General features: G+C 38.0%; 1 protein-coding gene across 2 annotated transcripts; it reads left to right on the forward strand.

Moving 5' to 3' along the window:
• The first annotated feature begins 356 nt into the window (after positions 1-356).
• On the forward strand, positions 357-10,399 carry LOC100994103 (putative glycine N-acyltransferase-like protein 1B). 2 transcript variants are annotated; one of them, XM_055094365.1, is made up of 7 exons: positions 357-380; positions 601-724; positions 1,900-1,917; positions 2,700-2,812; positions 9,105-9,231; positions 9,510-9,687; positions 9,945-10,399. In XM_055094365.1, the coding sequence occupies exons 1-7, from the start codon at positions 357-359 to the stop codon at positions 10,360-10,362; spliced, it is 1,002 nt and encodes a 333-aa protein (XP_054950340.1). In that variant the 3' UTR covers positions 10,363-10,399. The 2 variants fall into 2 exon arrangements, with proteins under 2 accessions (XP_054950340.1, XP_024786483.3); XM_024930715.3 differs by lacking the exons at positions 357-380; positions 601-724; positions 1,900-1,917 and adding an exon at positions 1,942-2,019 and having other exon boundaries at positions 2,705-2,812.
• Positions 10,400-13,277: the final 2,878 nt, after the last annotated feature.

Below are 13,277 nucleotides of genomic sequence, written 5' to 3' on the forward strand. Positions count from 1 at the left end.
TCTATTAAGAACAGAAGCAATAATTGACCACTGGATTTAATAACATAGAGATCACTGATGGCTTTAAAAAATGTTTCAGTAAAATGGTAGCAGCAAAAACCCAGTTAGATAAGATTAGGGGGAGGATTGGAAATAGCATTTGTAGACAATCCTTTCAATGAATTTTGCTACAAAGTGTTAAAGCAAATTAAATATGGTCTGAGAAGGACTCTGTGCTTCATTTGAGCCCTTGTGGGTGAAGAGTAACCTAGCTTAATAGACAAAATTGAAAACCTAATTTAGGAGTCTGCACCTGTAACAATATTTGAATGCTGGCCAGTCCCAGCAGCCTTACATCACCACTCATAGACTGCTGAATGTTCAAACCGTGTTTAAATAAGGCAAACGCCCAGGTGACAGAAATCTCACTGTTTCTGTAACTCATTTCCGGTTCCTGGACGTCACTTTAACTTTTTTTCCATATAAATTTGTTTTGACCACAAGGCACCCCGGAGCCTCTGTGAATCTGCTGTGATTCTGAAGGCTGCTGGATCGATGAATTGTTCATTGCTCAACTAAACTCCTTTAAATTTAAGTCAGCTGAAGTTTTTATTTTATCAGATTGTGTCAGAAGCAGAATCTGAAGTGGAGCTTCTAGTATCCCCAGGAGCACAGAGTAAACACAGAAGGTACCTGCAGGATCCACTCGTGTCCATTGATCTTTCAGAGCAGCTGAGGATCAAAGGTAAGCTCCCTCTTGCATTTTGGAGCTTCACACATTTGTGTTTTGAGCTCTCTGAGTTTCCTTGTGCAAATTTGTGATCCAAACTGGTTTTGGAGTTGCAACAGAAAATGGACTGGGTTTAGAAATGAATTTGATCTGGGAATTAACTGGCTTGGATCCACTTAGAGGCCACTAACAGTAGAGGCCACTAACAGCTGACTGGGTCAGAAAGGAAGTGGTAGTAAGCAGTAATGTCGCAGCAGTCATAAAATTCGGCTTTGGGAAATTCACAGGGATTTTTGTGTTCTACCCATTTGTTTCATTTTTCTTGTGCACCTAAGTAGCAAAATTCATTGGTTAAGTTAATCAAAAGAACCTGAGAGTAAAGCCAGTATTTTACATAAAACTGGAATCCTTAATTTCTGAAAAACTGAGTTCTTTCTGGCTTATACATTAGGACTGGGAGGCAGAGAAGTCTTACACGAATGGCAAAATCTTACTAAAGCTAACTTAGAATGGAACATTTCAAATGAAAAACAATGCATTGAACTACATTTAAAAATGAAGGCTCTCAGTAAAGTCCCTTTTGGCTAAGAACCGGTTTGGCACTATAGAATGTCAACTGTTATACTCTTTGGCACATTTGTAAGAATTCCAAGTGTTATTTCAAAGGAAATTTACAGATATGTTTCCAAATTTTCTATTTTTTTTCTTATTTTTGTAATGAAACTGGGAAAAATTTCTAAATGGTTATAGATCTGAAATATTTGGCCCTAAGAAACTAAAGAAAATCTTTGCCAACTCCTGCTCTGAGGTTTCCAGTCAGAAATGTTCTTAGATATTTCCTATTCCAGAAGAAAGAAGACTCTTCAGGCATCTGATGACCCAAATAAAAGAAACGTTATGATGGTGGTGGTGGAGTGTTCTGCTACAGGCGTGTGGGAAGCTCACAGAACTCTTAATATTCCCTTTTAATTCATTCCACCAGAGAGGAAATGCATGGGTTTTGGATAGGACTCTGTCATTTATCCCTGTAAGAACTTGAGAAATTTATTTAGTCTTTCTAAGCTTTGGTGTATTCAAAATGAAGACGATACTAACAGTACCTACATCATGAGTGTTACTTGAATGGAGATGTGTAAAATGCATTTTAATTTCATCTGGTCCTTTAACATTTTCCCTTCACTTCTCTTCAGAGTTTTTTCTTGAAGGGCTCGAGGACTGAAGCATCCCACAAAATGATTCTATTGAATAATTCTGAGCAGCTGCTGGCCCTACTCAAATCTTTAGCAAGGAGCATTCCTGAGTCCCTGAAGGTGAAGGAACAGTGGGAGGTTGGGGTATGGGAGTAGGGGTGTTGAGGATGAGAAAATAACAGGCTCAAGAATCTCGTTCTTCCTGACTTTGTGCAGAGGGTTGGAGCTGGGAAACAGGATGGGGTTGGGGACAAAGGAGGCATGTTAAGAGATGCTGCTTCTCCTCGGCAACAGGCAGCTAGGCTGACTCTGCAGATTTTATCACTCATTTGGAGAGGTGGTGAAGAATGGTGGCTACAAACATCGGTTTGGGGCCAGATTCAATAAATATGCATTGCAAGGCTGCCATTTTTTAGTCAGGTATCATTGTGCCTGTGTCTTTAGCTTTCTATGCCTTTACCTTTGGTCTTTTTATTAATAAAATGGGAATAATATTAGTACCCACCTATTAAAGTTGTTGTGGACACTGAATGAATCCATACAATATAAGTGCTAAGTGCATTGTCAAGTGCCCAGCTAGTGCACAGTAGCTCTGTGGTATCACAAGGACACCTCCCTGGGAGTTCTGCCTGTTTGCTGGTGACTTCACGTCCATCAGTATGGTCCTGGAGATGCTGTTCATCACACTATCACCAACTTGGTCCCAGTGCTGTCTCCTGACTTCCATTTTTCTCTTCCTCTTCACATACAGACCCCCGTCTCTGGGGATCTCAGCCTCTCCTATTCCCTTTCATCCCTCTTTCAGGTGTATGGCTCTCTGTTTCACATCAATCACGGGAACCCCTTCAACATGGAGGTGTTGGTGGACTCCTGGCCCAAGTATCAGATGGTTATTACCCGACCTCAAAAACAGGTAGGCACACAGACAGGGACTGGTGGAGCCAGGCAGGTCCAAAGGGCCTGAGGAAATGTCCAATTCAGACACCATGGCTGCTTTCATAGGGTGAAAGGAAATGTGAGTATTTTAAAACACTCCTTCGTTAATGAGCAGCTTGCATGAATGCCACGTGTTACCACTCTTCCTGTAAAGCATAAGATTCATTTGGGAAAGGGGTTCAAGGGGGAAGGGGAGGAAAAGGACAAGGCTGACACTCACAGATTAAGGGCCCTTTGAGGTGGCAGGGGTCACCTGCAGGGGCTGAATGGAGGCCAATTTACAGGGAAAGTTGTGTGTCTGAGATATCAGAACAGTGATTTAGAAACAAAAACCAAGGCAGTAGTCTACCAGCAAAATTACCTCTCATGGCCAGGCATGGTGTCTTTTACCTGTAATCCCAGCATTTTGGGAGGCCAAGGCAGGAGGATCGCTTGAGGCCAGGAGTTTGGGACCAGCCTGTGCAACATAGTGAGACCTCATCTCTACAAAAAAATAAACAAAATTAGCAGGGCATGGTGGTACATGCCTATACTCCTAGATGCTCAGGAGATGGAGATGGGAGGATGGCTTGAGCCCCAGAAGGTTGAGGCTGCAGTGAGCCAAGATCACACCACTCTACTCTAGCCTGGCCAACAGAGTGAGACCCTCTCATAAAAAAATAAAAGTTGCTTCTCAGGAACCAGGGAAGGGACACACAATTACTGTGTGTCAACTGTTTGGAAGCACCTCACTCATTAGTGACTGTCATCATCAGAACAATTTTACAAAGTGAGCTTTAATATCTTCAATTTAGAGATGAGGAAACAACACTGAGAAATATTAAGTCCTGTAGCTGCTGGATACCAACTGTTAAAGAATTCCCCAATCTGAATTCAAGTTCAATGGACTCTGCCACTTTTACTAGCTATATAACCATAGGCCCTTCTGTGAGTTTTATCATCTGTTAAAATGGGAAAAATTGGAGGACACTCCTCAGAGGATCACAGAAGATTTAAATGAGATACCATATGTCAAACACTTAGTACATAGCACATAATTCTAAATAGTATTTACCATAATTAGCCATTGTTGGCCGAGGAAACACAAGGTATACACGATTAAGCTGAAATAGTAATACAAACCTAGGTCTATTTTTTGGCCCTAAAGGCTTCCCCTTTTTGTATCTGTTTCATGCACATCTGGTTAGTGAACTGAAGCCTCATGGCCAGCCCAGCTTCAGATGGGTATAGACGCTGAGCCCCCACATAATAATAAGCTGAGCCTAACACCTTCCCAGGGATGTTCTTTTGATCTCAAGGTTTCCTGACAATTTCAGATGGAAGATTAATGCTTAGTTTATTTGATCCATGGTCCAGTTTCTTCAAAGTGTGATATGCTAAATAACTGTATGAGGTCAAATAGTTCTTTTTACTTCAGTAACTTTGTAGTTACTATGTGTATTTTAACAATGTAACTGCACCATCAAGCTGTAACTTCATATATGCATTGCTTTGAACAAGGCTAGTTTTTATAAAGTGAGTCAGTAAACAAAAATATTAAAATATAAAAGTTCCATGCCACACATACATGGCCAAAAAAATGGAAAGAATGAAATATGCTGCAATTTACTTGGAAATACATTCACCTAGTCTGATTCCATAGTATACCACGTTTCTTTCAGTATTGAAAATCGATGCAATTTTGAAGAAGACCTTTTTAAGGTGAGATGCAGGAGAATTTCTCTAGAAAAAAATTAATTTTTTCTTTCTTGGTTTTTAATCAGAAAGATAATATATGCTGATTATACAAGTGGAAAAATCCAACATGATTTTAAGAAGTTAATAACCTCTCACCTCTTTGCCCTCCTCTCCTCCATTCCTACCCTTTGGGGTAATCAGTGTCCTTTCCCATATTAACACACAAACTGTCATCACTTTTTAATTTGCCTTTGACATATGGACATTGCTTTGAGTGAATCAATACAGCACTAACGTATTCGTTTTAGTAACTGTGGTGTTCCATAGAGTCAATGCAATGCTAGTCAGTCATTCTTCTCCTGTTGGGTTCAGATTGTTCATACTTCTTTGCCATTACAAATAATGCTTCAGTAAACATCCTTGTATACATGTCTTTACATCCTGGAAACTTTTCTCAATGCAATTGGTTTCCAAAAGGGATACGTCCAAGTCAGAGCTTCTCTTATCCTAAGTAGGCACTGTCAGACTACCTTCCCAAAGGATTCCACAGTATTATTTCCATTAGCAATCTGTGGAAGAATTGTTTCCCACATTCTCACCAGCACTGAATGTTATCCTTCTTCTAATTTATGCCAAACTGGTGGGTGAAAAGTGGCATCTTATTGTAGATTTAATTTGCATTTCCCTGACTAGTGATATTCAACATATATTTTCATATGATTATCAGCCATTTTGGGTTTACTTCTGAACTGTTTATATTGTTTGACCATTTTTATAATGAGATTTTGTGTCATTCTTAAAATTCTCTATGTGTTTTGGATATGAGGGATACTAACACAAGGTGTATGCTACAAATTTGTTGCCCAATTGAGAATTATTTTCTATTTTATTGATAGATTTTCACATGAAGCAATTTTTAATTTTCATGTAATCAAATATATTATCTTTTTCACTATGATTCCTGAGGCTTTGGGGGTTTTTTTGTTAATAATTAGGAAGATTTTTCCTAATCCAAGATCATACAAGTTGTTTTTTTCATTTTGTCTTACAGTGAGTTTTTACTTTTAACATTTCAAACTTCATTCTATTTGCAATATATTTTTGAATAGCATGCATTAATATTCTTTTATATTTATTCACCTTATGGCTGGCTAATTACATTAGTGCTATTTATTAAATAAGTCACTCTGCTACTGAAACATAAATGTCTATTTTGTCATGTAACATTTTTATATATTTTTGTAGCTATTTCTGTATTTGTTTTAGTCTTTTCTCATGCTATTTCAATGTTTTGTGGTAAATATTAATATCTAATAAAGCAAATCACCCTTCACTAATGTTTTTCTTGCTTTCCTATTTCTTATAAACTTAAGAGCTATATGAACAAAAACTAATTTTTCAGTTCCCCAATTTCCCCAACTAAGTATTGCAATTGTGATTTGTATTGGAGGAGTTTTTTAGACAATTGTGGAAGCATTAATATTTTTGTGATACTAAATATTTTTATCAAGAAATATGGTCTTTCTCTCACTTTTTTCAGTTTGTGTTCTATGCCATCTGGTAAAATATTAGTGTTTTCCTGAGGCAAACTACATGATTTTTCCATTAAGTTTATCCTTAGGTATTTTATATTATTTTTTAAGATTATTAAATTATTTTTCCTTTTCTATTTCTGAGCATTATTATTTTGTTATTGCTTTCTATTTATATTCTTGATTTCCAAATATGTCACACTATGCTTTAAAATCCTGTTTGTTTGTCTGGGGTGTTATTTGTTTTTGTTTTCTGTCGAAGTCTCTTAGATTTTCTAAATGTGTAATACTGTAATCTATAAACAAAGTAATTTGCTGCTTCTTTGCCAATATTTGTATGGGTTTTTAGTTTCTTGCCTTATTGTATAATGTACAACCTAAGAAAACAATATCAAATAACCATAATAATAGTTCTATTCTTGTCTCATTCCTGATTCTAATGAAATAGCTATAAACACTTACCTTTAAAATTACATTTAATTCTGTCTTTACAGGCTTAGAGCACTTTCCTGTTTTCCCACTTTCATAGAAATTATATTTAGAATGAACGGTAAATTTTATGTTATTTCATTTTTGTCTTTTTATGGAAATTTATATACTCATGTAATTTTTTCCTCCTTTAATTTATTACCCTAAAAGATCTGATCAAAGTCATTCTGGCCTTTCTAAAACAAACTGTTCATGTTCACATTCTTTTCATATGCTACTGAATATTTTATTGAGAATTTTTGCATCTGTATTCATAAGCCAATATGGTCAGTAACTCTCTTTTTGTTATTTCTTTACCAGATTTGGCATTAGGATCTTTTCATCTTTTACCAAACTCTACAATTAAAATTATGTGTTTGGTTTTGTCTTATGTAGAATTGAAATGTAAAATAATCTAATTTTGGCTACTTTTTAGTTTGTAATTTCAACTTTCCTTTTAGATAAAGGGGGTACATGTGCATATTTGTTACATGCAAATATTGCATGATGCTGAGTCTTGGAGTACGGACAGATCCCATCACCCTGGTAGTGAGAGTATACCCAATAGGTAGTTTTCTAACCCAGACCCTTTCCCTCCACCCTCTAGAGTCCATAGTGTCTATTGTTCCCACATTTATGTCCATGTATGGTCAATGCTTAGCTCCCAGTTATGAGTGAAAACGTGATATTTGATTTTCTGTTACAGCATTAATTTGCTTAGGATTATTACACTGTGGAAAGTAGTCTGGAAATTTCTTAGAGAACTTAAAACGGAGTTGCCATTAGACCCAGCAATGCCATTACTAGGTAAATACCCAAAAGAAAATGAATCATTCTACCAAAATGACACATGCACTAGGATGTTCATTGCTGCACTGTTCACAATAGCAAAGACATGGAATCAACCCAGATCCCCATCAAAGGTGCATTGGATAAAAAAAAAAACTTGCTACATACATTCCTATGGAATACTACACAGCAGTAGAAAAGAATAAAATATTGTCCTTTGTAGCAACACGGATGGAGCTGGAGGCCATAATTCTTGTCCACTTTTCAAATGGTAGATGTTTAATTTCATTTCTGATATTTCTATTAGTTCATTGAAGTTTTCTATTTTTTGAAAGTCAATTTTGATAGTTTATTCTTGAGGGATAACATCAATTTCTTTATCAGTGAATATGTTGCCTTGGAGTATATAATCTTCTATTATAAGTCTTTTTTCTTTTCTGTTTCCGTTCTCATGGCTCATACTCTATGCCTTTTTTTCTTTTTTCTCTTTCTCTTGTATTTCCTTTAAATGCCTTACCAGACGTTTATCTCTCTCTCTCTTCTGCTCTTTCTCTTTTTCCCATTTAATAATGAACTTTCTACATTTCAGTATTTATGGCTTTTATTTTTACAAATTGTTCCATTAGTTATTTTCTGGTTTACTTTGATATTCTCTTTATAATTCCTTGAATATTTACTTGGCTATTTCAAGTCATTCTTTTAAAATCGGGTCTTTTAAAACTTCTACTCTTTTAAATTCACTGAGGTGTTGTGTTTTGGCCATATTCAGGAACTTGCATTTATAAAAGCACCCCCAAATTTTTGAAGGTTTCCTTAAAATCAGTTACACTATTTTCTCTTTTACTCCTTAACGATAAAATTTTCAACATAATATTAATACATTCACTGCTAAAACTCTCACACTTATTGTTTATATTTCCCCTGATAAACAGATACTCATCGTCCCATGAAGTTTGTGGCTTGTCAGAATGGGATCACAAGTCTCTTTCTTTAAAACCCATGAGTCTAACACCACATAAATTGGGCAGAGTGCTACCGAAAATTCAGTTACTTCATTCTATTTTGTGGGCTTCTGGCTGTAAAGGCCATGTCACTCTTCAAAGAGGCTGATATCCTGTAGCCTTGGGAAAAGGCAATGTCTCCTTAATGTTTCTATTCACTAAAGTATCTTGCTCAAACCCTGGACACTGCAGATTCTAAAACGGTATAGATTGTAGGTGTCTGGTGAAACAGTAGGCACTAAAACTTAGAGAAATCACAGTTAAATTCATCTTGTGCCAAGTTTAAGAACTTAACCCTATCAACACAGACTCAGTACAACGCAGAATATGTTCCACAGGGGGTTATGTGGGGCACAGTATATATAACAGGGAGATATGTGTGGCCCAGGAGGTGAGAGAAGCAGGGAGAGAAGCAATTGTTGCATTCCTTTGCTTCTGCTGGGCGCTCTGTGATGCTATATATAAAATAAGGTAAGTGTGCGGTTGAGTGGGTAGGGAGAAAGGTGAGGCATCTTAAGGCCTGGTGGAAGGTGACTGATTTCATCCTGTCTGTTATGCATCTGATAAGCAGGTTTATAACCAGTACCTGTCAGTGTTCAATATTTAACAAACTCCAGTTACACAGGTAAGAGGTCAGCAGTAGCTTATAGGCCTTGGTTCTATTATCCATGTGCCCAAATGCAGCCATCGTGGGCTAGTGTTAAAATTTTCCTTTCAATTGTCATTTTTCTGATAATTGCAATCAGTGAGAGGAGAATAAAAAGTTCAAGGGAATGACCTGATCTTTCACCATCCTATACAGGAGATGACTGATGACATGGATTCATACACTAATGTATATCGTATATTCTCCAAAGACCCTCAAAAATCACAAGAAGTTTTGAAAAATTCTGAGATCATAAACTGGAAACAGAAACTCCAAATCCAAGGTAACAAGTCTGAAGAAATGGGCAAGCAGCTGTGCTTCTCAAATTGTGTCTTCAACTAACAGCATTAGCATCACCTGAGAGCTCATTAGAAATGTAAATTCATAGAAACTCTCTGAGCTGGGAGAGGTGGAGCAATCTGTGGTGTGCCATGGACTATAGCTGATTGTGGTGTAAACTCAACTTTGAAAACTACTAAGCACTGAGGTATTAATCAGGTGGGAGCAATGTAAGTAGAGAACTGCATGTCTGACAATATTGCTTTCTTGGCTTTCTCTCAGGTTTTCAAGAAAGTTTAGGTGAGGGGATAAGAGCGGCTGCATTTTCAAATTCAGTGAAGGTAGAGCATTCGAGAGCACTCCTCCTTATTACAGAAGATGTCCTGAAGCTCCATGCCACCAATAAAAGCAAGCTTGGAAGCTGGGCTGAGACAGGCCACCCAGATGACGAACTGGAGAGGTACAAAAAACATGTGCTGATCATTTATAATTGCTATTCCTTGTATATTTTTGTAATTCACATAAATCAGTTTTGGAATGAAGAGAGGATGAATTCATTCCTTGGGATGAATAAAGGTTGTCAATGGTCAAAATACGCCACTTTGCAATGGTGGGTCTTTTAACAAGAAGAGGGCCTGGGATCTCTAGAATGGAAGGGCACCTAGAAATTACAGGAGTGGGGAAGAAAGTTGTTGTCTTTCTTTTTGTTTTCTACAGCGAGACTCCGAACTTTAAGTATGCCCAGCTGAATGTGTCTTATTCTGGGCTGGTAAATGACAACTGGAAGCTAGGGATGAATAAGAGGAGCCTGCGTTATATCAAGCGCTGCCTAGGAGCCCTGCCAGCAGCCTGTATGCTGGGCCCAGAGGGGGTACCGGTCTCATGGGTAACCATGGACCCTTCTTGTGAAATAGGAATGGGCTACAGCGTGGAAAAATACCGAAGGAGAGGCAACGCGACACGGATGATGGTGCGATACATGAAGTATCTGTGTCAGAAGAATATTCCATTTTACGGCTCTGTGCTGGAAGAAAATCAAGGCGTCATCAGAAAGACTAGTGCACTAGGTTTCCTTGAGGCCTCCTGTCAGTGGCACCAATGGACCTGCTACCCACAGAATCTTGTTCCATTGTAGACAATGAAGCTGCTTAGCAATCTTGGGCAAGCCATCTCTTAATATTAAAGCAGACACCACAGAATAGCTTTCTTCACTTACAAATGTTGATTGGGCATTTGTGATATGGCAGGAACTCTTCCTCACATGGAGACTTGATGTTAAAGGACACAGCCATGCTCTTGAGGAGCTTACAATCCAAGCTGGAGGCAGGGGAGGGTATAGTCTTTAAATATGCTTAAGTGTTGTAGGGAAGGACAGAGTTACCAATAAACATGTAACTAGAAAGCCAGGCTCAGTTCTTACCTCTGGGAATCAGAACTCTTTAGGAAACTTGGTTGATAGAATCTACTATCTGGAAGATAAATGAAGAACTTTAATAAAATTGTCAATAGAATATACCTAATCTATATGGATACTTTATTGGAAAGAAATACCCCTGCTATGTATGGATTTATGAGGCAATGGCTATACTAAAGAATGGAATCAGTCTCTTAGTTTAGTGTCTAGCAAGGTATTAAAGGTGAAGCCTCAGACAAATGGCTTTCTTAGGCTACCTTTCATCATTGCTATGCAGAAAAGGATCTCCAGAGAATCAAGTGGGCTGGCCTTGAGGCCTCTGTTATGGAAATGACATTTGTTGTGCCTCCTTTCCCCTACTCTTTCTCAGTTCCTCATCATTAGTGAAGCATGGCACAAGACAAGGTGTTGCCTGTGAGTCTGGCTATAAATTCAGCTTTCGATGTTTGCAGCACTGCTATCTTAAGGGGTCAAGGGCATTCCAGGGGGAAGTGACCACTAAGGTGAAGACTGGAGAGTGAGTAAGAGTGAGCCATACAGTAAAAGTGGAAAAATCCACATGATGGAAAGGACACATGCCATGCACTATCATAATAACTTTATAATTGAACACTTATATTACAATTTCTGAATCCCTGATCTCAAAAAAAAAAAGAAAAATACACTTCATGAAAAAAATGGGGCCTCATTTGGCTCCGCTCTCCCACCCTGTCATTGGAGCTTGGATTACTGTGAACATTGTAGCCACAGCAAAAAGAAAAAAAAAAAATTGGCATTTTTACTCCTTCTGATAGTCTAGATTTTAAAAAACAAAAGAAATCTTAATAGAATTGTCTTTTGGAGTAAAGCCTACCAGTATTAATCAACACCTCATCTCTCCATAAAAAATAACCCCCCACAAAATTGAATGTTTATACTTGATGCAATTTGAAAGTGTGCAATTCCAGCACCTAAAGAATAGTGTAGGTCATGGAGTTTTTAAGAAACTCCAATTCATCTTAGAAGGCTGTGGTAGATCTGTTACCGCTTAGTATAAATCAATCCAATCAGATTTCTAAACTCCTGAGACCTGGCTGATTTGTTACATTGACTGAAATGAAAGCATGGTCTGAGAAAGAGAGTAAACATGTCATTTGGGATTTCAAAGGGTGGAAAATTCTTACCTAAAAAATAAACTCAGGAACTTGGGGTAATATAAAAACAGCTATATTTTGGCACTCAAGAGGCAAAAGCTAATACAGGTGATGAAAGAACACAAAGCAAATAAAATTTGCCTATTTCAAACTGATGCCTCGGGCAGGTCCTGTATCCAGAAGAGGATGTTCATCCAGGGTCTGGGGCTAAGGTCATCTTAGCACAGCCCAGCTGCCAGCTTCCCTCCTCTGCCACTTCCCTGAATGCAAGCCAGCTTCCCTTATCTAGCCCTTCGTGGACCTGTTAAAAAAGTGATCCCTAAACCTTATCATGCACTTGCATTAAAAAAACAACAAGAAAGCATGGGAAGGATGAAAGAGGATTTCTTAAATATGGCACAAGTAAGTCCAACATTATCAATAAACACACTAACAATGAATGGGGTAATTTTCTTATTAAAATATATGTTTTTCATACTGAGTTAAAAACAAAGTCCAAGAAGCATACATCTCTGTGCCCTCACATGGTGGAGACAGAGGAGAGTTCAGACTCTCTTCCTTTTCTTAGAAGGACTTAAAACCATCAAGGGGGCTCCACCCTTATGACTTAATCTAAACCCAATTACTTCTCAAAGGCCCACCTCCAAGTCCATTGGGAGTTGGGTCTTCAACATATGAATTTGGGAGTCACCGTCAGTACATAAGGAAGCATATCTGAAATAAACAACACACAAGGGTTCACGGAAAGGAAAAAGATATACTAAATGAACGTGAAACTGAAAAGCAAAGTAATACCATCAACACTTGGCAAAATAGAACGTAAGTTGAACATCTGCTAAATACAGAAATTCTCCCACAACATAGGTCATGAATCTGCCTCACAACACAACACAACTACAAACTATACATGGCAAAAGCTGACAGACATACAAAAGAAAAATGCAAATCCACAGTCTCAGTGGGAGAACTCAAAAAACTTCCCTCAGAAAGCAACAGATGATGCTGACAAAAAATAAAGACAATTTGACAAACTGCCATCACAACTTGATATTTCTGGTGATGTTGGTGTTATCTGCTTATTGTGTATTTGAGAACTTCCCTTCATCTGCTTGTCAAACTGACCAGCAGGTGGTGCTGGGGAGGGAAACACTCCATCTGGAGAATGCTGGCAACTTGTCTCTTAAGTCTAGAGGCTCCTGGTCCCCCTCATGATCATCACCTATCAGGCACAAGCACTGCTGATACAGGAGCTAAAAAGAAATTATTAAGCAGTTAGTGTAGGTAAGAGAGTCCTCAGTAAGGTTTTTCTTTTAATAAAAAGCAGCCCCCATATAATCGCTTTTCTAGCGAAAATCAGCCTAAAAAATCAAGCCGCAAGCATGCTAAAAGCTTGCATAGGTAAATGCCGGCACCTATGCAAATAGAAAAGGGATACCTGGAAGCCAGGCATACTCAACATAGAGGTTTCCTCTTCCTATTTTTTTTTTCAGGTGGAATCCTGCT

Source organism: Pan paniscus, chromosome 9 (genome assembly GCF_029289425.2).
Source record: "Pan paniscus chromosome 9, NHGRI_mPanPan1-v2.0_pri, whole genome shotgun sequence".
Taxonomy (NCBI): domain Eukaryota; kingdom Metazoa; phylum Chordata; class Mammalia; order Primates; family Hominidae; genus Pan; species Pan paniscus.